Source organism: Penicillium oxalicum, chromosome III (genome assembly GCF_001723175.1).
Source record: "Penicillium oxalicum strain HP7-1 chromosome III, whole genome shotgun sequence".
NCBI classification, from domain to species: domain Eukaryota; kingdom Fungi; phylum Ascomycota; class Eurotiomycetes; order Eurotiales; family Aspergillaceae; genus Penicillium; species Penicillium oxalicum.
In genome coordinates, this window is record NC_064652.1 from 1,097,340 (window position 1) to 1,124,366 (window position 27,027).

General features: G+C 51.9%; 6 protein-coding genes across 6 annotated transcripts; 4 read left to right on the forward strand and 2 right to left on the reverse strand.

Annotated features, from left to right (window-relative positions):
- Positions 1-68: 68 nt before the first annotated feature.
- POX_c03868 (uncharacterized protein) lies at positions 69-652 on the forward strand (the record flags this gene model as incomplete). Its single annotated transcript, XM_050112755.1, has 3 exons — positions 69-276; positions 392-535; positions 594-652. 3 exons carry the CDS (start codon positions 69-71, stop codon positions 650-652), a joined length of 411 nt encoding a protein of 136 aa, XP_049970311.1.
- Positions 653-3,543: 2,891 nt separating this feature from the next.
- On the forward strand, positions 3,544-8,703 carry POX_c03869 (uncharacterized protein; the record flags this gene model as incomplete). The annotated part of the gene is made up of 1 exon (XM_050112756.1): positions 3,544-8,703. One exon carries the CDS (start codon positions 3,544-3,546, stop codon positions 8,701-8,703), a length of 5,160 nt encoding a protein of 1,719 aa, XP_049970312.1.
- A 695-nt stretch (positions 8,704-9,398) lies between these two features.
- Positions 9,399-12,372, reverse strand: POX_c03870 (DNA repair and recombination protein; the record flags this gene model as incomplete). Its single annotated transcript, XM_050112757.1, has 2 exons — positions 9,399-12,060; positions 12,104-12,372. The coding sequence occupies 2 exons, from the start codon at positions 12,370-12,372 to the stop codon at positions 9,399-9,401; spliced, it is 2,931 nt and encodes a 976-aa protein (XP_049970313.1).
- Positions 12,373-12,876: 504 nt separating this feature from the next.
- Positions 12,877-14,539, reverse strand: POX_c03871 (uncharacterized protein; the record flags this gene model as incomplete). Its single annotated transcript, XM_050112758.1, has 2 exons — positions 12,877-14,209; positions 14,313-14,539. 2 exons carry the CDS (start codon positions 14,537-14,539, stop codon positions 12,877-12,879), a joined length of 1,560 nt encoding a protein of 519 aa, XP_049970314.1.
- Positions 14,540-20,268: 5,729 nt separating this feature from the next.
- On the forward strand, positions 20,269-21,738 carry POX_c03872 (uncharacterized protein; the record flags this gene model as incomplete). The annotated part of the gene is made up of 4 exons (XM_050112759.1): positions 20,269-20,360; positions 20,505-20,786; positions 20,861-20,994; positions 21,071-21,738. The coding sequence occupies 4 exons, from the start codon at positions 20,269-20,271 to the stop codon at positions 21,736-21,738; spliced, it is 1,176 nt and encodes a 391-aa protein (XP_049970315.1).
- A 5,043-nt stretch (positions 21,739-26,781) lies between these two features.
- On the forward strand, positions 26,782-27,010 carry POX_c03873 (uncharacterized protein; the record flags this gene model as incomplete). Its single annotated transcript, XM_050112760.1, has 2 exons — positions 26,782-26,951; positions 27,004-27,010. The coding sequence occupies 2 exons, from the start codon at positions 26,782-26,784 to the stop codon at positions 27,008-27,010; spliced, it is 177 nt and encodes a 58-aa protein (XP_049970316.1).
- Positions 27,011-27,027: the final 17 nt, after the last annotated feature.

The window sequence follows — 27,027 nt, forward strand, 5'->3', positions numbered from 1 at the left end:
TAGGAACCTTGAGAGACAAGACCATTCAGGAGGATCGTCCGGGTCATTTCGTATATCCCAACACCACGATGGGTGATAATTCGCAAGATCACCCTTACTACCCTCTTGGAGCTGGTATTTCGGGTTATTCACCAAATGAGCTCTCGACTGTTGGACTGCTGATCAAAGCCGGTGGAGGGTGTGCGGTGTTGCTTGGCTTGACGTTCACACTGGTCTCCTATACGCGGCCGAAGCTGCGTGTCAATGATCGAATTGCAGTCCTCTGGTTTGTACTATGTACGTGACATCTTTTCTCCGGCTTTCGAGTTGCCAAACCAAGACATCAGCGATGCGTGAGAGCACGGCATCGTCAATGATTGTCAACCCTAGACTGACGACAGAATTCTGCCAGCTGGCACGATGCACTGCTTCTTCGAGGGCTACTTTATGATCAACCATCAAAAGATGGCCTCGGCCCAGGATCTCTTTGGTCAGCTGTGGAAGGAGTACGCTCTTTCCGACTCGCGATATATGACATCGGACACACTGGTTCTATGTATGGAAACGATGACAGTGGTACGTGGGGTGACTGTTTACAGTGACGAACTTTGCAGTGGATAGAGAAACGGCCAACAATCTCTGTCTCTCAAATGGACAACCGAAAACAGTCTGATGGAGTACGTGTTTCGAGGACCGATCTAACGCATCTTGTCTTCTCACTTTTAGTTGATATGGGGGCCTCTGTGCCTTTGGGTAGCTGTCCTGATCACAAAGCACAGTTCATTGCGCCATCCTATGCAACTCCTCGTTTGCCTGAGCCACCTATACGGAGATAGCTTGTACTACGCCACTAGCCTGTTCGATCACTATGTGAACGACATATCGTACTGTCGGCCCGAGGGTTACTACTTCTGGTTGTACTATTTCTGCATGAATTTCATCTGGATCGTCGTCCCGTTTTGTGAGTCGATCAGATTGAAGCCCATTGCGAGAATTACTGATAAGCTAATCCGCGGGATGGGGTCCACCAACAGACTATCTTCTCCAGAGTATTCGGACGCTTTCGACTGCGGTTCGGTTTCAGCAGGAGTCCATTTCCCTGCGCAAATCTACTTAGCTTCCTCTTCTAGGAGGCTTGATGCCACAAATTGATGCAGCTCTTATGGCCACGGAACTTGCGAGGCCGTGCCCCGGGAATACAGCATTGTCTGGTGAGAACGAATTGGCTCTTCTCTCACATGTTGACGGACGGAATTGAAGACGGCAGGCGTGAAGGATAATTGACAGTCAAAGAGATCACTGGACACAGAAACCGATAGCTTATTAGGAGCAATCGCTTTCAAATGGACTTTTTGACAAAATCTGGAAGATTGAAATTTGTCGAACGAAACTTGCTACCAAAATTTTGAAGACGAGCTCCGAATCAACAACCACTCCGGCACCATTCGATAGCCAAATAATCGAAGAGGGAAGAGCTCTTCCGCGGTTCCTAGTCTCATCGCTCTAGGCTGCCCAAGCCATGGCCGTGGCCCCACAAACGGTGGCCGAGAGGAGCCTTCGGCCGCGGTCCCCGCAAGAAAACAAAAACACCAGGCCCCTTCATACTTTGCCGCCCGACTCTGTACTTTGTGTGGCTCACGACATTGGGACGCGAAGCAGGCCGGCGTAACTTCCAGAATATCTGGCTTCGGGGACGAAATCTTCCCCCATAGTCGGAAATGATTCACTTTGGAAACGTCCACATCTATAGTTGCCAGGAGTTTCCACCGAAGAATCATCGGCTGGGATTCATTTTTCATTGTGGTTCTTCACCGCCAAATGCCAAATGCTTCAAGCAAGCGTTGTAGGCCTAGACACGTTGATGTCCTCTGGAGACGAAGATGATCCACAGCTCACGAAGCAGGCCAACGACAAGAACGGTTGTCGATAATATGTGGCTCCTCTTCCGTCATACATCACTTTTTCGCAGCAGTAGCGGCCCTAGCGGGCGGGTATTAGTGGAGTCTTCTTTCGCGATGAGGTAGGCAAAGCAGCAAAACTCGGTCAAAGCCCTGGAACCGGCTGAGCTGATCAGGGCTACTGCGACGACTGTTGATCGAATGAAAACTTCCAGGTATACTAGGCTTTTCTTTGAATCACCCAGCGAGAAATTGCGAGTTACCAATCTCTATCAGGAGAATAGATTTACATACTGTATAGGTATTAGGTACAGTGTACACTCTGCACCGCTTCGTTGTCTAGCGGGCAGCTGTCTGGGATGCCCTCGACAAGCTGGCGACATACTCCGATGCGTCCCCACCAAAGGCTGGGTATCCACGAGGCAGTAGCACATGCGCATCTGGTACCAGTCTTGAATCAACAGGCTCTTTGACTTACTGCCCGTGTAATCGATTCTGGGAAGAAGCGCTGTCCTACCTATGACTCACAATTTGACTTGAGGTGCGACGCTCTGAGCCCACGGGGATGGATTTGTGTTTATGCTAGTGTGAGGGACTGGTGATCATGCGGTCGCCTGGCTATATTAGACTTCACCGAATGCTGCCAGATTTCTCGTGGCGCAGCAGATTCCAGCTCGTGTACAGTAGCTGTATCCCTCGCTCCTTTCGTCAGGGACAAGCACAGTGCCCGCGCGGTCGAATCACCCGCCCAACAAGGGATCAGGCGGACCGATCCCTGCGGACGCATTGGAGCCAAGTCGAGCTCTCATACTGGTCAGAGGATACGACAAGTCGTTCGGTCTAGAGCCTCCTGGACCTGACCGGTGACGACCGGGGTGGTGTGACCGATTGGAGAGATGATGCTGGGATTTCCCTCTGAGCTGTGAATCTGTATACACTATACAGTTCGGGGGTGGCATGGTCCTCCAACGCACTCACACTACTGCAGGCGATCGAGATATGAATGGAGGGGTGTTCGAGGTGTGGTGTCTCGACGGTGTACTACACGCCTCAAGTACTGTACATGCTCTGTTGACACGGGTCGACTGAGCTACTATTACTTGCTGTTAGAATTAGTAGAAGGAGGAAGTACTACTGTAGATACAAGAAGCGACGATGTACTGATCATGTCACGACTACCGCTGTATCTGAGTCCCCGTCGTGGTGCACCCATGTCCCATGGACGAGAGCGAAACCCTCGAGGCCCGAGCGCGATGCCCAGTTGACCGCAGCCTGAGGCGGGTCTGTCGATCGGCGGTTTCCCGGGCAGCGCCGCCTTGCTCGGGCGCTGGCTTATCGGCAGATCAAACCCTCCATCCCAGAACCCGCCAGTCCTCGTCGTGACTTGTTTACCAACGTGCTCTGCCCCTCCGTCGGGTTCATGTCTCTACAAGGCCATCCGCCGAGGAGCAGAAGTAGCCATCCTGCCGAGTTGGATGTCTGCGACCTCCGCCACCCCCCAAGGCGATTCCAGAGGTGAGTTTGCCCCGCGTCAATAATTGCGACTCCTCTCCCCGACCGATGACGAAACCGGCCACCAAAAACACTGGTTGTCCGATCACCACGCAAGATCATGTCGAACCTGCGACCCATGCTCACACACCTCACCGTGATGATATAGATACCGATGCCGGCTCTCACTACACCCACACGCCCCTCCAATCGAGGAGGGAGTGTAAAGTCCCCACCGGCCAAAGTGCTCGATATTGGACAGCCGTTGGGGATCCACGACACAAACACGGTTCGCTCCCGAGTGCGCCAATGGCAGCAACAAGGGGGTGGCGTGATCACGATCAACGATGGAACGTATGACGACGATGGTGATGAGAATCAGCCCAAAGCGAAACCAAGTGCAACGAAGCTGAAGCCGGAACGATTGGGAAAATCCGACAAGGAAACGGAGCGAGAGACCGAGAGTGAGAAGGAGAAGGAGAAGGAAAAAGAACCGGAGAAGGAGAAGGTCAAAGACAAAATTCCAACCGTTCGCAAGCGAAGCCACAGCACTCCACGGAAGCGAGTGATCAGCGACGAGCACTGGAGGAAGAATCGATCGACGACACAGACACCATCCCGCAACCTCCCGGCGCCCCGAAGGATCAACGAGTATACAACCAATGGCGGCGCCGGGTCACCGCGAGCCAAACGGGCGAGCGAGCGTGACGTTTTGGAAAAGACACGGGACCCGCCAAAGTTCAAGCATTATCGAATCCAGAATGGCTCAACATCGTCGATTGGAGAAGGGAAGCATTCCTCGAGTCGAAAGGATGCCGAGTCGGTCACCGACAGCGAGATCGAGGGAGACCAGGCTCGTTCAGCGAGGACATCGCAGATCTCGAGTGGTGTGGGCAAGGCGTCCAGTCCTGCAGAGGATATGGACTGGGCAAAGAGCGAGGCCGACTTTTCAGAACTGTCTCGAAGACGCGCCCGGGGTCCCCCCAAACCACCAAAAGGGGGAATTTTCGCTCACATGCTGGACGAATCTCGGAAGATGTTTAAACTGCCGGAGCCAGAGCCACCAAAGCCGACTCCACCTCCACCAGGGACGCGGGGGGCCAAAATTGAAGCGTGGCTGTCGGAGACCCCGGATCCTTTCCTCGAAAATACCGATTCGAAAAGTGATATCCCCGGTCCGCTAGATATCAAATCCGCACGCGCGAGGCGGTCCCAGCGAATCGTGGATGAAATTGCGGCCAGCACTCCCTTGTCGGACATTTCACACGAAAGCGAACCTCGTCCCAGGAGCAGCGGCTCAAGACCCAAGAGTTCCCACAGCCGACATTCCAAAGATCTAGAAGAGTCCTCCGCGCTGGACGATGGCCGGGCTCCCCGAGACAGTCACACCAATGGCGTCGAAAAGCCCCTCGCGCTCAGAATTCGGCGTGACAGGGAAAAAGCCCATGAAAACCTCGAAGTAGACAGTTTGGCACCATCCGAGTCAGATTTCCAGCCTTTCTCGGACGGCGGGTCGGAGGTCTCCGGGAATAATGCGCCTGTCCCCGTTGGTATCAGGAAGCCATTCCCCAGCACCGGACTTCATAGGTTGTCGACGATTGCATCGCGGGAAACCCTGAGCACTCTCCCCGAGGGAGAAGACGTCGCTGAAAGGGCTGCTTCTGCACAAACCCCCTCGCAAACTGCGGAAGAAGCTGAAGAGGCAGCTGAAAAGGAGGATCACTTTGACCCGGATTCTCTCCCGGGGGTCACGTCGCAGCTCCAACGACGTCACACAACCCACAAAGACCTTATGTCGGTGCTTTCAGTATCCGCCTCCAGAAGTGGCAGTACTCGCTCCCGCAGAAGTGTTCGCTCGACCAGAAGCCGCATGGCTCATGCGACCATCCCTGATCTCTTGGCTGAGCTCCGATCCGACGAGGTCAAATATATGCGCGAGCTCAAGACCTTGGTTGGAGGAGTGGTTCCAGTGCTGCTCACTTGTGTCCTTTCCCGATCCGACTCGGCCATTGCGGCAGGGCTGTTCCGGCCGTCTCTTGATCCCAAGGATGATCTTAATTTTTCCAAGCCGATCGTCAACATGGGCGTCGCCACAGAACGCTTGAAAACTTTACACAAACGGATTCCTCAGGATGACGCCGACGCATTACTCACATGGGCGCAAGGGGCACAGAGAGTATACCGTGAATATCTGAAGGCCTGGAGGCTCGGCTTCAAAGATGTGATCGTGAACTTGGCCCCTCCGGATGAGGGTGAGAATGGAGGTAATGCCGACACGAAAAGTCTAGATGAAGGCATGGAGCGGGATGAGCAGGGTGATATTATTGGCGCCAACGGCGAGAAGGTGGACGTCGCGTACCTGCTGAAACGGCCTCTGGTCCGCTTGAAGTATCTTGCCAAGAGCTTCAAGGGTATCAATAATCTACAGCCATCCGCCAAAGCCGAGGAAATCGCATCCGCGTACGCCTTGCTCGTGGCGGAGGCTCGAAAGCGAGCGCGAGACGAGAGAGCTCGCCTGGAAGACGAGTCTGCGGCGAGCATCGATCCTACTCGTGCGCGCGACCCAATGACATTAGGCTTATCCAGCAACGTGGTTGTCGATCAGACTCGTCGCGTCCGTGCTCGCGATTTCTTCAACCTCTCTTTCTACCACTCCAGCGGCCAGCTGATCGATTGCCGGGCTGAGCTGTTATACCGCGATAATACGTCCAGCCATGGGCCAGGTGGGGATTTGCTGATTTGCGAAATCGATCACTCTGACCGATGGCTGCTCTTCCCGCCGATGGACCTACGATGTGTCTCAGCCCGAGTTGGAGACAGCAAAGGCGAAATTGTCGTGATGCTCCGCAGCTCTCCCGAAGAGGAAAGGTATTGGCAGGAGTTAATCTCCCTCCGCATCGACGAAGTTGATATCGTGATGGAGTGGGTGCAATTGCTGGGTCAGGATCCCTTACCTCCGGCACTCTGCAGGAGCCAGAGCTTCATCAGCAGGGCAAAGCAGCACAAGTCTCGTCGATCGAGCGTGACAGAATCTCCACCTCGTGCCAACAACAGTGATGTAGAGGTGCCTATTGGCGAGAAAGTCACTAGGAAACGGCGATCTCTCACGCCAAAGGAACACAACTCAGGTTCAAGCGTTGCCGGATCTTCTAGCACAGACTTCAGAAGCTCCGAGCTCTCAATGGCCACCCGGGAAACCGAACATCCCTCTGGAGACTCCGAAGTGTCTAGTAAGACCGCAGCCCGGCCTGGTTTGCCATCTTTACCATCCACAGTAACCTCTGAAAAGTCGGTAGGCGCATTGAAAAGATCCAAAGCAAAGAGACATTCGCGGCACGCGGACAGTGCAAATACGGCAACTGCACTGCCTCAGACCAACGCCGTTGATCATTCCAAAGAGGCCATTCCCTCACCAGCACGCTTCTACGGGAACGGCGTCAACCCGAAGGAAAATTCTCCGATCAAGGAGACAACGCCCAAGAAAGTAGCCCAGCCCCCGCGGGCCCGAGAATCGCCGGAGAGAGAATCGCCCCGTGTCTCTTCAACCCCTTCTGCGTATCTGCCAATGATCCCGAAGATCCGCAGCACCAGCAGCCAGACACACTTGTCTTCTCCATCGACTGGCACGCAAGAGGAAGAAGAAGACTACCCTCCCTTGGACGCATTACCAGAATCTCCGTCCCCAGAGACCCCTACTCGATCAGAGCGGCGTAAATCAAGGCGCAAGTCCAAACACGAAGAATCCCCTCCCCCGCCTCCTCCCCATCGCACTCCTAGCTCTTCTCCAAACAAGCTTTCCAACAGTCCAGTTCTTCCCGCGTCTGGTCTTCGACTCAAGCGTCGCGGCTCCTCGCCGCTGAAACACGAATACGAGCCTTCCACAGCTTCTGATTACTCTGAGACCGATTCGGATGCCTCGACTGTCCGGCACTACACCTACTCCTCCTCTGACAGCTCCGCATCTGAAAGCGACTCGGAATCATACTCGTCACTTTCAGACGAAGAGGAAGACGAGCTTGAACCACCTAAGCCGATAGTGCCTCGGCCAAACGCCTCCGACGCGAGCTCTTTGTCTCCCTCCAATTCAGCTTCCCAAGGTGGATACCGCACTGTCCCACTTCAGCCATCTAAGTCGAGCAAAGCCTTTGCATCTGTATTCGCTTGGTCCGAAAAGGGAAGCTGGGATAGCCTCGTTCCGGACGAGTGCTCTGTCGTTGTCAGCCCTGGCCTGATTGAAGCGTTCAATGTGGGAAATAGCCCAAATCCAAGTGCCACGGACCGGGCATACCCCCACTTGAAACCCGTGGTCTCTATGGAGCTTACGCCTCTAGTGCCCATTCGCAGGGGCACGGCGATCGACATCAGTATCCGCTCACCCCCCACTGATCGGTCGAATATGACCTCGAGCAACAACATCATGTTCCGCTCTCGAAACCCCGAAGAATGCGATGCTCTTTACAGTCTTATCAACCAGGCGCGTATCAATAATCCGATCTACATCGCCTTGCAGAATGCCCGGGGTCCGATTTACGACGATTTTGTGCCCAACTTTGAGCAGCCTGCCACCAAAGCCGGAAGCAGTTGGCTCGGATTCCCTCGTCGCCGAAAGAGCTACCGAGCCTCTGACTCGCCTCGGTCTCTCGCCGAGGGCTCTGAGAGCAGTGTGGGAACAATGAGTAGCGCCTTTTCCGCACTGAAGCGCTTCCGTGGTGGAAGCAAAATGTTCAATATCTCTCGCTCCACGGTGACCTCTCGAAACGGCCACGAGGAAAGCCTGTACTCCAGTTCTGGAGCCTCTTCAAACCCGTCTCCATCATCCGGCATTGGTCGAATCGCAGCCGCCATCAAGGGTGCTGATGGAATTGGCCTCTCAAACGCGAAGATCCGTCTCTACCTCCGCGAGTCGGCGTCCAAATGGCGTGACATGGGCGCTGCGCGGCTGACAATTATGCCCGCGCCACCCAAGAACTCTTCCTCTCGCCCGGGTACCGCAACCAGCGCGGTAGCCGAAGACCGGGACAACCGAGAGGACAGCTCCTCGCCACCAAGTTCGGGCGCAACTACCCCACGCCGCGACGCGGAATCCGAAAAACGCATCATCATCCGCGGCAAGACACGCGGTGAAGTTTTACTGGATGTCTGTCTTCCCGAAAGCTCTTTCGAGAGAGTCGCTCGAACTGGTATCGCAGTGTCCGTCTACGAGGAGAACGAGGGTGGCGTAATCGCCAAACAAGGCGGCGTGGGCACAGGTACCCAGCGCATTTACATGCTTCAATTGAAGTCCGAGGCGGAGGCTGCATATACTTTTGGTCTTGTGGGCAAATTGCGGTATTAGGTATGCTGTCAATTAACCCGATCAGATATGAAGCACTGAAGCGTGACTTTTTGAAGATTTTGCCGCTCTCTCTTCCTTTCCTTTCTCACCCTTTCCGTTTTGTTTTCTTTTTCTTTCTTCCTCTTCTTTTCACCTTTTTCATCGGTGAGGATTACTTTGTTGTGATACTTTTGGTTCGTGGGCAATGGCCGATGGTGGCTTGATTGCTGGAGGGTGGATGGATACATACCAGTTGGCAGTATATTGTTTTTGTCTTTTCTATGATAACCCCATTGTTCTCTGATGTATATTTTATGATCTCCAATAGAGCTCATCCCTGTAAGGTGAACTATCATAGCTTCGTGTGTACACCCAGACAGACATGCTTTATTTTTTACAAAGTCAATACCTAATCATCCATTTTGTCCGGCTACCTACCTAACGCACTAAGATATGAATGTAACAAATCATTTACGCCCGCGACCTATGAGGTTGCACCTTTGAATTAGAGTTGCCAAGGGAGGTAAGAGGTTGGATGAATCTCATTCATAGTTGGGCACTACACCCCCTGCATCATGGTCCAGTCGGTCGTAAATAGTATGTATCATTCCAGGCTTCAGGTAAACAGATACTGGGTAAGGTAGTCGGAAATTCTATGGAAAGCAGGAGTAACTGGCTTGATGAAATGTATGTGTTGCCAGAGCGATCTCAACATACTAAGCGTCCAGAACAACAGCAGGTGGAAGTTCAACCTGTGCTCCGCTCGTTTTCTTAAACAGGTACCCGATCTGGTTACACTCATCTTTGAGCAAGTCGACAAGAATATCATCGTCGACTGCGGCTGCAATCTCATTCTCGTCATCATTGTCGCCGCACAGAAGAGAGGGGTCGACATGAGCGTATTGCGCCAGAGATTGGTGCATCTTGTCCTTTTGCGATTTGGACCTGGTCTTACCACCACGGTGGCTTGTCGTTTGTCTACGACGGGACTTTTCGCGAATGTCCCGTTCTTGCTTCTCCATGTCCACTTCTGAAGCCTTCATGAGAGTGGGCAAATCCGGTAGATCCTCGTCATCGTCTTCATCCTCTCCCTCATCGTCCAGTTCGGACGGTGGGTCACTCAGTTCCGAGAGGTCAGTGTCAAGATTCTCTTTGGGTGTCGTGGTTCCCGACAGAACTGGTGCGATTCCCTTTCCACCACAATCGCATCCCAAAAGTTCATGTGTCTGGCAAGTGCTTTCCTCATCAAGACGGAAAAGATCTCGTAATTCGGCCGTCGAAAACTGTGACACACTATCTTTGTGCTCCATGACGCTGTCTGCCAGGCCGAGTTTGGTCACCTGGCGCTGCCAGATTTTCTCCTCCAAGCTCCCCTTCAGAACAACCCGGTAAATGCGGCAGTGGTTCTTCTGACCATCGCGATGGATGCGTGCCATTGCTTGGATATCCGTAGCAGGGTTCCAGTCTACATCGAAGAGAATCAATCGACTAGCGCCTATGAGATTCAGACCGGTACCCCCTGCCTTGGCAGAGAGTAGAAAGGCAAAACAGGCCTCCGCGGGGAGGCGATTGAAATCATCCACAAGTGGCTGACGCTTTTGAGCAGGCGTGCTGCCGTCCAGACGAAGGAATGGGAGACCGAGGGATGTGAGTAGGGTTGCTAGGAGGGTCAAGGTTGAGGTGTAATTTGACACGAGAACTATCTTTTCAGACGTCTTCGCATGTAAACTGTCAAGGATCTGATCTAGAACGCGAATTTTCGAACTTGCGGACGCCGAGAACTGACGCACGAGATTTGGAGGTAGTGAAGCCAGAAGAGCACTGATTGTTTCGTTTGGTGAATCATCGGTATTCTTCGCAGAAAGAAGAGAGGGACTGTTGCACAGCTTCTTCAGGATGGTTATGAGCTGAAGGGCACTTTCTGCGTTGCCCATCGCCGTTTGGAAAATGGGCGATTGAAGCACAGCCTTGTAGATGTTCGCCTGGACACGGGTCGGTTTGCAAAAGAGAACATATTCTGATTTCGGCGGAAGGTACTTGGACAGGATGTCGGCTGTTCTGCGAAGAATGAATTTGGAAGTCAACTCTCGGAGTTCTTCACTGCGAGATTCACCCTTCTCAACGTCCTTCTTGGTGGCCTCGGGTTGTCGACTTCGTACAATGGGAGTTTCAAACTCCCGGATGAACGATTTGAAATTGCCCAAGACACCAGGATTGACCAGATCGACGGCAGCGAAAAATTCCTTCAAATCATTCTGAATTGGAGTTCCAGATAAAATCACTCTTTTCGCTGCATTAAGGGATTGAATCGCTTGGCCACTCTTGTTTTGCAAAGTTTTCAAGCGATGTCCCTCATCTGCAATGACAATATCAACGCCAACACCCCTGGACAAGCCTTCCTGCACAGTCCTCAGCTTCTCATAGCCGACAATCATAATACTATATGCTTTGCCTTTGGTAAAATCGGTCAGACGTTTCCGCTTGTCGTCAAAGACGAAAACACCAAGTCTCTCATTGCCCAGCCACTTGCGGAACTCTTTGCGCCAGTTGTTGATCAGAGTCACGGGGCAAACAATGAGGGCTTTCTTGATAACGGGGGGCTCGCCGTAAATAGGGTTCTGCTTGAGCAATGTCCACAGCAAGGCTATTGTCTGCAAAGTCTTGCCCAAGCCCATGTCGTCCGCCAAGATGGCGCCCTCGCCATTGAAGTCGCGCATCCCCATCACACACTCGTAAAGAAATTTGACACCCTCGCGCTGATGTTGCCGTAGGCTTTTGGTGAGCAGTGGATCAACCACTACGTCGACAATTTGCTTGCCTGGAGGTGCAGACTGTGGGCGAGGCATGACCAAAGCCCCTTTGGCGAGTGGGTCGTGCCGCGGAGTGACGGTTCCAAGACTTGTCGACGTGTTCGTGTTATTATCAAGAAGCGGTCTTTTGTACGCTCCCAGTCTCTTTGCTGGCTTGCCGGTGGAGGTCCCATCGGAAGTAGACACTTCGCCTTTGATGGACGCAGTGTAGCTCGGTCCTGTCGGTAGTAGCCGTTTCTGTGGCTCTCTCCTCGTCATGGTCGGGAGTGATGTTTTTGCAGGGGTTTTGGTAGACCCAGCGGCGGGCTTCGAATCACTAAAGCTCTGCTTGGCTGCCAGGTACTCGTTTCGTGGAATCTCGGAGTCTATTTCAACTTCTTTGCCGGCGATGTAGAGCATTTTACCGGGCTCAAGCTCCGATTCGTATGCCACCCGTCCCATATCTTTGCCTCCCACGTCGCGAAGGTATAGAAAGCCACTCCGAACGGCGAGTATCCATCTCCGTCCCACGTCTTGTTCTTCTTTGCTGTTGGTTTCCGCCTTTACAGAAAATTGTGTTATTTTCAGACTTCAATAACCAGAATGATGATATTTGAATCCAGAAGACTCACCATAGCGCGTTGAAGAATCTCTCGTAGATCGCCTTATCCTGGGGTGTTGGGTTGGCCGACGCCCTGGCTGAAGATTCTTGGCCCACATTTTTAACTTGTAAAAGCGGTTTCCGGCTACTGGGTGACGATACGGATGGCAATGGTTGCTCGGCGCTCACATCATCTTTTGACAGACGAGGCCTTTTCGTAGGGGGATCTGTTGAGTCATTCGTGGATAACGAAGTGTCTGCTTTCCTGATCAAAGGAGGCTTGAAGGGCTTGAAAACCATCGCGACTCGTTCAACGATAATCGAAGAAAGGACGCGGCGCGGAGGAAATCACCGCGCGCAATGAAGCGCGTGGTCACATGATCCGATCTTCAATATGAGCCCGAAATGGGCAAGAGCATAAAGTCCCCGGGCTGCAGGGTTTACTTTTTTTTTTTATTAAAGTCCCGACTGAAGACGGGATGCGGAGGTTTTTGACGAGAAATACTCGAGGATGAACACAATTGAAAAGATCACGAAGAGTTTCTTGGGGAATCAAACACTAAATAAATAATTACAATCGTGGGCGAGAGTCATTAGGGTTGATGTACAGAGCAGCAGTCACATGTATTGAAATAGACTCAGTTCATCTTGAGATATGAGCCTTTGAGATCGCATTATTGGCGAAAGAGGCAGGACACCGGCGCAAGTAGCGAGTGCAGCTCGAATTTGTGAGCGTCTCAAACCCCTCAATTTTGAACCTGCGACCCCTTGTTCCTTTTTTTGTCTCTTGTTGTTTCTTCCATCTCACTTTGCCTCCTCGGCCAGAGCCTTGTCAGTCAAAGGAATGTTTTTGGGACCCTCGTACGATCCCCGGCGAACAAACCACCAGATCATGATGAAGATAGTCAGACTGCCGGTCATCAGACTGGCGTAGTTCATCGAGGCGGCCGCCACGGGCATGGCATAGGGGAAGCAGAAGATGATGACAAAGGCCAGGATATAAACACATGACAAGGCGTTGACAACATATCCGATAGTGTTGTTCATGAAGAAGAAGCCGGGGACAAACGAGGATCGGCGGCTGAGGATGTGCGGGAAGATGGCCATGAAGTAGGACAGCGACGACAGCTGGACAAAGCAGCCGACAAAGGCGTTGAAAGCAGTGGTGGAGCCCAGGTAGATACAAGCCAGGACGGTGATGACGCACCCGCAGGTGAGGGTCGCGTTGAACGGGTTGTGGAAAGTGCTGTTGATGCGACCCATCCATTTGGGGAAGGGAGTCGCGCGGTCGCGGGCGAGAGTCCACAAGGTACGGCCGGCAGTGATGTAGCAGCCAGAGGCCGTGACCAAGGTTGGCAAGAAGGCGATGATCAGGAGGCCAAGGGCACCCCCACGGGAGCCGGTGGCCTGGTAGTAGATCTCCGCCAAGGGGAAGTTGTAGGAGCTGGAGGTGACGCTGTCGAGATCCTGAATCGAATAGAAGATGGCAATCATGTACAGAATACCGGTGACGAAACCGACGGACATTTGAGCCAGCACCGCCTTGGGGATGTTACGGCTGGGCTTGGGAATCTCTTCGGCCAAGTGGGAAGAGCAGTCGGGGGTGCCCACACTGTAGGCGCCGTTGAGCATGCCCATGACGAAGACGAATCCTTGCGAGGTGTACCCGGTTCCATTGCTCCATGTTTGCCAGATATCCTTGTCGGACATGTACCCATCACCATTGACGTGAGGCATGACGGCGCAGACAATGATGGTGATGAACACCCCCGACAGGATGAAAAACATACCGAGGTTTCCGATATAAGGCAACCAGCGGTTCATGAACAGGACAATGGCACAGCAGACCCAAGTACAGACCAGGAACCCGACAAAGACATTCCAGGTTTGGGGAACGAAGCCCGGGTGCATCAAGGCGTACATGGACACCGTTTGTTGGGACATGATCAAACTCATGGAGGCCGCACCGAAGATCCATGCCAGACAATTCCACCAGCCGGCAAAGAAGCCGCAGGGTCGTCCATACTTTCCCGCCGTCACCGACGCCCAGTGGTAGACACCACTCGCCGAGGGCATGCCCGATGCCAGCTCGGCAATGGAAGCCGCCACTAGCCAGTAACAGACTGACACAGCGATACTATAAAGTGGCGCGAACATTCACGATTAGTCTCCATCTGGATCACTTCAGGCACGCGAGAAAGGGTAAGGAGGGGGGGGGGGGGGGCAGCAGTGGCTCGTACAATTCATAGATGGTAGCGCCGAGACCACCGTTACTCAAAGCGACCACCACACTTCCACCCTGGGCAATCCATGTATTACCGGTCGTCACGGCGACGGCACAGATACTGAGCAGAGAAAAGTTGCGTTCCAACTCTTGGACGTGACCCGAGGCATTGACCAGATCTCCCTGAGGATCCTCGGCGACCGTCGACGCCGCCTTGGGCTTCTCGTCATATGTGGCTGACATGTTTGTCCGAAGTATCGGCGTGGGCGGATCGGGTACTACTGGGTGGACTGGGGAGACGGTCGAACCCGGGTCTCAGGGAAGCGGCAAGTGCAAGGGCGAAAGACTCCAATCTCTGTTCACGAAGAACAGACGATCAGAGAAAAAAGGAAGGCAGCAGAACAGGAATTGGGGCATTATGATACTATTATATTTGGGGTCGTCACCAAATCGATCCAGGACCTGCCCGAGAACGCATGCTTTGCGGCCCCTCCGAGTTGCCGGCATAGCGGAGCCTGTCCCCATCCACTTTCGGGTCAGTGAGTCGTCCCTCTTGAAGCCAGCGTGTGGCCTGGACGTGGACTGGTGTGCCGTCGCAAGTACCTCCCGAGTCACTCCTAGTACTCAGGCTACTGACTTGACTACTGTGACCACGGCGAACGGGCATGTACCTCACTACTGGAGCCCTTCCCGGAGCGCAACCCCACTCCCCCTGGCCACTCTAATCGACGGACACCCCACACAAGCACCAATCATCACCCCAGTCTGTCTATCGGGGGGATCCACCAAGTGGGTCTCACCTCCGAAGCACCGCGACGATTGGGTGTGAACTCCCCTACCACCGTGGCACTAGCATCGTCCGACCTCCTCCCACTTCAATAAGTTACCTTCATGGCCACAGACGCGCATCGACGCTTTACCCAGAGGGGGAGCTTCAACAGACTGAATTTTCTGCCGTTCGGCAAGCGCTCTCATTCGCTCCGCAACTTCTATGATGATGGGGAACGAGAGGGCGCGAGAACGACACGATCGCCCTGCCAAGCGATGATATGATTTTCTCCCACTCCAACCAGTTTTCGACAAGCGCTCTTCGGGTCCACGATCGATAAGGGAGGCAAAAGCCATGAGAGACTGTGCTGCAACGGGGCCGCTGTTCCACTCCTCCTCTGTGTGGGGGAAAGGAGATCAACTGAGTCGATCGATTGCCCGCCAACTCCTCCAAGAAGTCTTATCTCTTCCAGCTACCCTTTTCAAGACATGTCAGATGGCCATCGGGCAAGATGTTCGGCATGGCCACGTGCGGCGCAGGATAGATTTAAACTTGCCGAGACGCCCGATCTCTACAGGGACAAGGCTGTGCAGTACGTGAGTGTCCTCAACAGTGTTGGACTGAAGTACTGCACGCGAGCGACAATAGCGCCAAACTTATTCGGCAGGTACCATTCCACTGTTGTGTCTAGACTCTATACGAAGTGGCCTCTACACTTCTAACTTGCAACGCCGCACCCACGAAAGTTTTCTAGCTGCCTTGGGCCCGATCTTGAGGGAATCTGTTACGTTTGCTGCATCAAAGAGGGGGCCCAATATGCATCTCAAAGACATCTTCGGCCGGACCGAGACTGGAGATTGATGCAGGAGCATTCGCCATGCTCCATACTTTGTACTTTGTTCTCTGTCTCGGTGAAGCATGCGGAATTGCGATGTTTCACCAGCTTCAGAGGAGATTGGATCCCAGTGTAGCTCTCGGGACCGACAACCTGGCATCTCCGAACCCCCATGGAAGCGTTCTATTTGAGGCTCTGTCACCGTGTGGTCTGTCCGGCATTCGAGACCTCCAGCCCAGGGTGATGTGGTCAAGGCGAACTCACGCTTGCCCACAGGCCGAGAGTCATCACCGTCATTGACGGCTGTCTATTTCTCTTTGTTTTTGCTCCCCCCCCCCCCCTAAGCAACGTAGCTTCTTCCTAGTTAAAATGTCCCACAGAGTCTAGGGTCGTGATCGAGGTCGAGACTGATTCTTTTCACTTGCCTACGAATCCTCCGTACCGGCCCCTGGATATTACTAATACTTGCTGCTCATGTTCAACCTTGACGATAGCCAGACTAACTCCAATCTGGAGTTTTCGCCGCTCGAGTCTCAGTTGCATCAAATGGTGTAGTTGCTAGTATGACCTGCGGCACGAGCTCGTCATTCAGTGTTAGCGCCATCCTTTTTGGTTTGATCCCTCAATAAGAGAAATGGGTTGGAAAACGACCACATAAGCGAGCCTGGATGATCCAAGCTCGGCCGAGCTCGCTTAGATCGTGAGGATGATGATGGGGTGTATTCATCCTACAGGTCGATTGCTCAGGAGAATACAATACACGTCTTCGATCGGTGGCCAACACCAATTGACTCGAGAAACGGAGCGCAGAAGGTGAGAGGGTCAGAGGTAGAGACCAGCTCAAACACAAACGACGAGGTCTAGCCCTCGCCAGGCCCCCCCTCAGGACAGGAAATCGACCACAGCTTTGGAAGGATTCCGTGGGCGCAGTGGGCGGACGGATTAGGATCTAGCATACCGCCCTATCGCCCAGATGGTGCAACCCGACAAGCACGGGGGCCAATGGTCGTCCGATGCGTGATTATCGTCATACGATTGAGCCACTTCTTTAGCTTTGGGTGTCAGACCAGGACACACAAAAAGAAAAGTTCCCCACCACGCTAGATTGGACCTTGGATCCGGCCCAGAAAGACAAATGGAAGTGGGTAAATCAAAATTGAAAAATAGGAAAAATACGAAAATAAGCAGAGAGAGAGAAAGAAGAGAAAGAAGGAAATGGCTTCTGCGTCTTTCTCACTAACCCAAAATGAGACATTGGTGATAAATACACCCATGTATGCATCGGACACGGGGATGCCAACCCCGATTGCCACTTTTGACTTTTGCTTTTTTTTTTATCCCACGCCAAGCCCTGAGAATTTGCTTGGAAATTTGAGGAGCGAGTCGGGTTTGGGGGAATTCACAGCGGTTGGAAATATTTTTCATTCTTTACAATGGTCAAAGACAATACAGTTGTTCATGTTTCTTTTCCCTTTTTTGGGGGGGGAAAAATCAAAAAGAAAAAAAAAAGAAAGCAAGAATCGCTCTTCGCTCTCTTTTCTCATCATTCGCTTCCCAAATAAAGCATATCCCCGACTCCACGGGCTATCTGCAGCGCGTTACGCGAATGTTGATCCTCACCAGTTCTCTGGTTCCAGAAGCGTCACCCGCCGGTTCTATCCAACAGCACTGTAGGATCTTCCTCCGATAAACCGGATCCAAGAATGGTGTCTATGATTCGGAGCCCTACTACTGGAGGGGAGGGTAGTGTGTTGAGCTGTGGATGCTCCCGGTCGACCAGGCACGATCTGCACCGTGAACCATGGACACGCAAAGGGAGAAACGTTGTTATTGCCACGCGCAACTCTGGTCTCGGTCCTGACTCTCCTCCAGGTCCGCGCGTTCCAACTCTCCCACCAGCACTGGCACGTCTACAGTAGATACGGGGCAAGACAGGCGCTCCACAGCTAAACCGACCGTTCTCCACACTCTGCGACGGACCACCCCCGTACGGAGTAAGGATGGCCGTTCTCGAAGAGGGGAGGCGGCCCCAAAAATCGCTCAACTCGCCCACCTGCCACTCCACTCGCGATCCTGTCAAAACTAATGTTGCAATGGGGCCCGGTTCAGCTCTCTCTTGTTCAATGCTGGGCCCACCAAGCCTCGGGATGGAGTCGCATCGTCGTCTTGTTTGCGAGGCTCATATCGATGGACGATCCACCCAGCACTGGTGCTATCTGCAAATTTATCATTCGGACCGATGTTGGTCGAACTTTATTCTGGAGAGTGGCAGAATCGGAATTGTAAACGGGGAAAGATGTCCGCTGTCCAGGCACAAGACAGGGAGGAGACAAAGAACCTGGAAAGACAATAAGCGTTCGAAAAGGGAAGAAGAAACAAAATAAAAAAGGGAAGACTTGTGCAGTCAAAGCCATTTAGCCTCTCGTTTACCAGAAACGCCGTTGAAATTGGCCAATCGGCAGAGGAGCTGACGCCAAAAGAAGATGGTACGAACTGCCCTGTCTTTGCGGAATGCATCATGCGGACCGTACAGCTGAGCAATTGACTCGACGCTCGACAGTGCATGACTGCATGAACATCCGAGGTCGGTTGTTTGGCACTAGTCTACTGGTAAAATTGACCAGATTACATAATTGAGATGATGATGATCTCTGTCCAAAATTGGTTCCCTTGGGCCGAAGCTCATGTCGATGAAGAAATTCATCCCACTGAGGAGGTGTTGATCTCTTTATTTGAAGCTGGAGCCTGGGGTCAAGCGTGGTTTGCGAACAAGGGCACACTGCCAATTGACAGAGCCGAAATTGGGACTGGCCAGGGGACAAGAGGACACCATGGAGCCCTACACCACCCTCAATTTCAGGGCCCCTCTCATCCTCCATCTACATTCGACGCTGATTTTGGCGCCATACTTTCTTTGGCTTTTTTTTTTTCAAGATTTTCGTATCAGTGGCCCGTTTTGTGTCAGGATCATTAACAGGGGACACCGAGACTGGTGGCTGATGGCACACTCATATTACCCGTCTTCCGCGCAGACGCCCATCTCCCAAACTAACCAGCAGCCATTTTTGGACCATAGGAATAAGGATTGGACCAGCAGTATGATTTATCTGTGTCTCTCTTCTCTGCTCGGCCGTCTCGAAGAGAGGCTATGTAAGTCGCCATCGGGCTATGATCGAGGACTTGCAACTGGCTGAATCAGGCGGCCCCGAGAGTCGCGAACTATTGGCGTGGCAAGCAGACATACGCGATACCCTTTTCAGTAGACGACGTTCATACGAGGACTGAAGCACCAAGGTGGACTAGATGTTCCTGCCTATTGTACCAATGTGGCTCACTGGACAGTAGAGTCGCGTCGGGGCAGAGACATCATCAGATGGAATACCCTGATTTGGAAGGTCGTTTACCTAGAAATCAGGGACTTCTGTCAGGCTTACTCTGTCTCTGTCTCTGTCTCGCTCTCTCTCTCTCTCCATCTTCTCTGGAGACAGGCAAGGAGCTCTCACAACGATGCCCATAGTCCATTCTCCATTTCCCCTTCTCATTCTGACCCAACCCGTTTGGGGGCGCCGTTTTCATAAAAGTGCTGGAAGTGCAATATGGCAAAGAGAGGGCGAGGCCACCATGAGGCTCACAGTTCACTAGTCACTTTGGGGCCCCCTCTCAAGACAAGACAAATGAGTGGATGGAGTCAGGTACAGGATGACTACGCATATGTATTGACTGTGCACCATGATGTCCATTTGTCCAATTACATCGGTCTTGTACATCTTGTCGCTGCGTACACTTACAGTAATTCTCGTCTTCAACCGATATGGCTTCTTCCGTGGATCGAGCTTGCATTGCGCCCCACCACAGTGGAATCGTAATCCTGCACTCCACCGCAAACTTAGCGTCATGGTTGGCCCCGGTCTTTTCCTTTTCCCTCTCCACGAGATTTTGCATTTAATTTCTCCGTGCAAGAGACGGAGAGACAGAGAAAGTAAGAGGGGGAGTGATACGTCCCACTCATGATTCCCGGCTGTGAAGGTGTGCCCATAATTCTGTTCCTGGACGCCACACTCCAATCACAGTGCCGAGTTGCGTGACGCCGGCGAACTCTTTTGTATGGCTTGGGGCAAAACCCGATCTTTTCGGCAGACGTGTCCGTGGATTAGGACATTCGGTGATGGGAAAGCCATCCAGGATCTCTAGGTTTCTTCATGGAAAATCCTATAAACATAACATGGTGATTACCCACCGAGATTAGGTCTTTCTCAGCCCCCCTCCCCCCCCCCCCTTCGTCGTCTCTGTGTCTTTCGCCGGGCTTCCAGTCTTGACACTTCGGAGTGTCGTGACTCGAACGCAGGAAAGAATCTACCATCCAGCACAATGTCTGGATTGGGGGGTGACTTTGGTCGTCAATTTGAGCTTGAAACATGGACCCTGTACAGTGTGGGCGTCCTGGGCGCGGTGCTTCGATTGTGAGTATCTTCAACATTCTATATCCACTAGTGATGCACCCCCAGACAAGGTATCGAGACACGCCGTCTCTGAGAGCCTATACCCGGTCGATTCAGAAGGGACTACGATCACGCTAAACTAACTCACCTCCGTGCCTGCTTTAGCGTTGCGCGTATTCGGCGTTTAGGAATTCGACAGCTGCAAATTGACGACTATATGATGTTATTCGCCGTCTTCTGGTATACCGTGTTGAGCGTGGCATTGAATTCGGTGGCTACCGGTGGAGGGTCCAATCTGTTGACACCGGAAGACCTCGTCGCCATGACCGAAACAGAACGAGCGGACCGAGTTCGCGGCAGCAAATGGGTGTTTGTGTCGGAACATGCCTTTATTCTGTGCATTTGGAGTCTCAAGGCCTGTATGCTGGTCATCTATTCACGCATCACGTAAGTCGACCACCTTTCTGCTCTGGGTGCGATATGCAATCATCGACAGGCTGACCTCGGTCCCATTTGTCCAGCGAGGGCTTGAAACAACGCAAATGGATCAATTACATTGCCATTTATGTGGCCTTGGGGTTCGTTGGAACGGAACTGTCGCTCTTTCTCATCTGTCGCCCAATCACCAACTACTGGGCTGTACCGACCCCCAACCGTATGTATTGCTCTTCGCATCTCCGAGAATGGCCTCTCTCTTTCTTGCTCTCGACTGACCTTATACCCTTGTGTAGCCCAATGTTCCAACTACCAGTACTATGAGATTGTGCAGGGGTCCTTCTCCATTTCGGCCGACGTCTTTATGCTCCTGGTCGCCATCCCCATGCTGGTGCAAGTGCGGGTCCCGATGAAGCAAAAACTGATTCTCCTGCTCCTCTTCGGCATGGGTATCTTCGTCATCGTCGCCGCCGTGCTCAACAAAGTCTACTGTCTGGTCCCCGCTCTAATCTCCTATGTTTACATGAATTGGTACTTCCGTGAAGCCACCGTTGCGATCCTCGTCACCAACCTGCCCCTCGTCTGGTCCCTCCTCCGCGATGTCTTCCCCGCCCTCAAGAGCTGGACCGGGGGATCCAAGCGGGGAACCGATCGCTACAAGTCGGGCCCGTGGACGAGCAAGAACTCGCGACCCTACGGTCCGCACAGTCAACTGCGCTCGGGGGATTTCGATCTCAACACCCTCCAGCACAATGTGACGGTGGTTCCGCAAAAGAACGCCGCAGTTTCGGACGTCAGTGTCGCCGCCAGTGATGAGCGAGATCTCAGTAGTGACGACGGGTCCGCCCGAGCGTTACGGATTCGGCAGGACATTACGGTGACTGTCGAACACAATGCTCGACCTAAAGATTTCCAATCGGGTGCAGCGCATGACATTCAAATGCCGCATCGAGCGGAAGTTTAGACCACCTCTTTTTCAATTCTTGTGTTCTCTCTTTTTTCTTTTCTTTTTCTTTCCCCTTTCCCCGAGATATGGACGACTGGCGGCAATCGTCCTCGTCTCTTCCTGACTACCCTATTTTGCCCACCAAAGGATCACTGTTTCGTTGGTTTTTCTTTTGGCTCCTTTCATTCCCATTCTCTGGATCTTCTCTTTGTTTTGGGATCTGTTTTGTATATGGAGTTCTGGTGGGCTTGGAGATACCCAGCCTTTGGATGTTTGTCATGGGAAATTACACACTCGATTTTCGACCCCTTGATCTGACGATAGATCTCTGCAAGTTGAGATTTTAATCACTGTGGAGAAGAATCTCTTTGATTCTATCAAAAATGAAATGAATTCCACCTTTTGACACACAAGTCTATTCGAACGCGGTCTCCCCCACCCCCGGGAAAGATCACCATCATGATGATTAGCCATGTATTCAATGATCCAGCCCACATCACACTCCATCAATCGGGCCCTCTCTGGGTCACCATTCCGACATGTATCAAGTTGAGAATTGACCACCAGATCCCGATAGGCCTTGAGAGTCGCAGTGTTGGCAGCGACCAGCAACTCATCCAGCGATCGGCCCAACGCAGGACAGACTACCAATGACCAACGTTGATCACCACTGGAACTCCAACCGAATCCACGGAACCACCTCAGCGCCAGCCACTGCCCCTCCAAGCGAAGAGAAGCGACCCTGATTTGAGGTCCCGTCAGTGAGAAGCGCCGACCTGTAAGGCTCCTCTGACGATCTCCCGCACCCTTTTTTTGAGGGGAGGGAAGAAAAGTGTCAATTGGGAGAAGATCATGCGCAAACCTGTTTCTAAGGCTGAGCGACTGACAGTCTGATTTCATGTTATGCTCTTGCCCCTCCCCTTCTCTCCTCCCCCCCATGTATGTTCCTCTGAGTTATCTTGCTGATCCCTCGGCGCCGGTGCCGAGTCAGATCAATACCGAGTGGATCGGGTTGACCACGCGGTTACTCTTTCATAAAGAGGGTTTCAGCCGAGGTTGTACCTGGATCACCAGGTTATAAAGACTGCAGATCCCTGCCACGCAACGGGATGGCCGAAGGGTTGAGGTCATCACTGTCCAATGCTCTGTTCCCTGTTCTCTCTGCTCTTGATTTTGCCCTCGGATGGAAATTCTAGAATTCTCTCTTGCAGTAGTGTGCATGACTGCATGTCTCCGTGCATGCAAGGCAGGCATGCCCTTTTACCCCCCCCCTGTCCCCTGTAAGCCACCAATACAAGGGCAACAAATGTGCCGAAACTTGCTACACTAACGACTGCGCTATCACCACACACCGCAAACACCCGAGGCATGAATAGAAACAGGAAAAAGAACCGAGATTTAAAAACATTTTTTTTCCAAAAGAACCGCGCAGACGCCACCGTCAAGGGAGGCAGTGTTCCGAGTCTTTTCATCCCCTCGGGGAGGGCTTTGGACTGGAAAAGTGAAGATGCACAGAGCGCATCCATGCTCGACCAGAATCCCGACCGCACGTGGCCGAGATGATCAGGTGGACATGCCATCTGTTGTCGATGGGACTTTGGGACGATCTGTATACCTACTCTTTCCTACCCAGCTTGTTCTTCTCTTCGCTTCTCTTTTCTTGGGTTTCGTTTGGGTCTGTTGATTCTTACTCCGCAGTCGCCTATTCTATAGTTCACATGGCCTGGACGACAAATGAGCTTTCCACCTTGCATCCCAGAGACGGCGCTGTACTTCTTCTCCGAAGCGTAATAACTAAGCCCGTGGCGCTGCTAGGCTTGACACTGGACGGTAGCACTCTTGTCATCTTGTCCCGATGCCCCCGGACGGCCCGACAAGTGTGCCTCCACCCGTGAATAGTACAGGAGACTGTTCGCACTTGCTTCCCAACTCGACTCGCTGACCCGATCCGGGACTCCTACCGAGCGACCGGGGAAACGCAGATGCATCCTTACGTAGGATGGAGTTGAATTACTGGATTGAGTCAGGCTCGCCGAGGGTTCTGTTGATTCCTGTCTGGCCTATTGAATGATTCAGGGAAAAGATCGGGGCTCGCTCAGCCGCGTACAGACTCCGGGACTACATGGCATCAAATAAGAAACTGTAAAAACCAAGCCATGCTCAATACTCAAATACGGTCGTGGAAATCCACTCAAAAGAAGTTCTCTCTCTCTCTCTCTTTCAGGAATACTTCATATCCTCTATCTACTGCACGTGATGCGCTAAAATTGCAAAGAGTCTAAAAGTCTCCCTCTTTCTTTTTCCCTTTTTTTTTCCTTTCCTTTTTCCCAGGATTGATCACTTCAAATTAAATAAATTAAACATTTCCTGTGCCCCTCCCCCCACTCGGGCGGTGCCGCCTAGCCCGCACGAGAACGGACGCGTTATTGTCGATCAGGACTCAGTGTGTCCATGGTCTCCGATCGGATGTAATTCTGTGATCCACCTCTGCGCCCTGTGTCAAATCAGAATTCGAGTATTCGGAAACATCTCGATGACCTTCGTATCGGGTAGTGTATTTGTTTTTCTTTACAAGTGCTGCCATCGCGGTTTAATGCACACGCACTTTTTTTTTTGTGGTTCAGGAGGTCATTTGTTTTTTGTCTTGTTGTATTCCCCACCCCACCGGTGGTTTGGACACGCCCTGATCCAATCTTCAAAGGTTCAGCCGTCGGGGCCGAATTGGTCTCCACGTCCGTGTCTGGGTTGAATCGATTGGAATATACGTACCTGAGTTGGTACTTGGGAGGTACCCGCATACAAGTACTCATGCTACCTTGGTACATTACTACCTATTGTGCGCCGATGACAGGAGTAAGTAGTCTTTCCTCCCCTCCTGGAGGATGTGTCTACGTGCCAAGTAATGTTTATCAATTTTATTATCCGCCCGACTGGTCAAGGCTACCAGGCCCGTCCTACTACTTTCAAAGAGAGAGAGAGAGAGAGAGAGAGAGAGAGAGAGAAAACGCCAGTCATCTCCTAAATCAGGTTGAATATGTACTCCAATTCATAGTTCAAGACAAGGGGGGTTCAACTCCCTCCCGGCTCCCCTTCGAAAAAGACAAACTTCTCCCTACTGTTCTTTTTTTCCCCTGCCATCTCCTAGGAAAGGTTTCAAAGAAGGTCGTATATTTTTCCCAGTCCAGACTCTCAGCCACAATTCCTCTCGCTTAGTGTTTCGCTTAGGAAGAAATCTAAGTTTGTCCCGAGAACCTTGTCCCGGGGCCGAATGATCTTTTGAAGAGACTGACTGAACTGATAGAGAGAGAGAGAGAGAAAGAATGACTGGTCCGCGTCCTTTTCACTGAAGTATTGCCACGCCATCAACCGACCGCTACCTGTCCGATGAGCTCCCGGACCTGCTGCACCCGCACTTAAGATGGGAAAGCCTAATTGATCAACTATAGCAAAAGAGAAAAGACACCCCCTCGGTACGCGCTTATCTTGACGAGGAGAGCGGGTTATGTAGTACCTCAATTACCAACTTAAGTTTCATAGTCGATCGTGGATATAGCCCATCCCGGTAGCTTTGTCACAACCCAATGAGGATAATGTTGTCTGAATTTAATTGTGTGGTACCGAGTCGGGCGTGCAAAGCTTCAAGCTCAACGAGGTTCTTCCTCCCCCTTTCCCTCCCCTAAATTATTAAGCGTAGTTTTTTCTTTCGGGCTCTTTCCTCTTCGAGCTTCTAAACTTGAAGTTCGGAGCTCTGACAGCCTGTCAAATTGGTTCAGGGCGACGTGGAGGTCTTGAACAAAGTTTATTCAAGATAATACTGTAGGTGGGACGGGAGGCTCACTGGCTCAGTGCTGCACCCGCAATCAATCATCGTCCGTCCTCCGACTTTTGTCACTTGCCAGGTGACAGGACAGAAATTTTGAGACGGGACTTGGTGCTGGCGCCATAGTTACAGATTCGCAGATGCAATTCGATTGCTTGGTTCTTGAGATGACCCAGCTTGGAGGGAAGATGTGGAATTTTCCATGTCGAGCCATTAACTTGCAATCCCTGATCAAACACCCTCGTATATACTCTATAACTTTGATCGTAGCTATCAATATGTCTTGCATACCCAAGCTCTATCTCAAATCCATAAAAGTCACTAGTTTTTTTTTTTTTCCACCACAGGTACAATCCCCGTGAACAGGCCCCATGCAAATGCCATGGACCATGGAATGGCACTGGTGTACAATATCCGCCAAAGGTCCTCACAAACGGTGGACCACAGCCATTTTGGGATTATTCAAATCCCATGGATCCCATACCAATAGTGTGCATGCCTGCATTGACATGAATTGAGTTTCTTTTTTCTCTTTTTTTTTTTCGCACAACTCTATACAAAACCCATCGTAGTATAATTCAGTGGCGAATGTCATTTCCAATCGGACATCAGCCGAGTCCAGTCGACTCGCAAATTAAATCCGCCAGTGGACAAACCGGACCTCTGGTTAGATCTCATTCCGGCAATAGCGTTCTTAGTTCTTACTGTACATCGGGATTTGAGAGACATTCCTCAACCGAATCAGCCGTTTATCGGGGGCCTCTTCAATTTGCATAATTACTACGAATGGTGTAGTAGGCATACGTCTCGTATAGTGTACGGGTCATTCGACCAAAGCTGAGGTACATACAAACACATATACATGCGTGTGTACGATATAAATGTATACTGTCCCCCCATCTTGTGGACGCCCTAGCCACTTAGTAGGTACTCACACTTTTGGCAATTCATGCCCGGCTACATGTATGCATATCTGCATATTTCCAAATCACGCTGAAATTGAGAGTGGAGAACGCTCGCTGACGCTCAGATGAGCATTCACTTCAACTATTCAATCTAATATAGTATAACCTTCTCCACCGATTTCACCACAATCTCGCGCCCCGTGCCCTCTTATTAAATTTAGAATGTTGGGCCTAGTCCCCGAGATCGGGATTACTTTTCCCGTTTTTTTTTCTTTTTCTCTTTTCCCTCCTTGAAAGTATATCCGCGTAGGTGCCTTCAAGTAGCGGTCCACCTCTATGAGCTTCAATCAATACACTCTTTTTTTTTTCCACGGTCGTTTCACCACGTACATCCATGTGGAAGAATGTGGAATCAATTCAGTACGACCAAGCGACACGACCCATGTTGATGTGAAACCGATAGTGGCGGGACGGCGGGCTGGCGTCCTCACAGCCTACCGATCCAGGTAATGGTGCATTGACTGGACGTATGTGTACGGCTTACTAACAAATTACTAGGAGATGAGCAATTGGAGCGTGTGT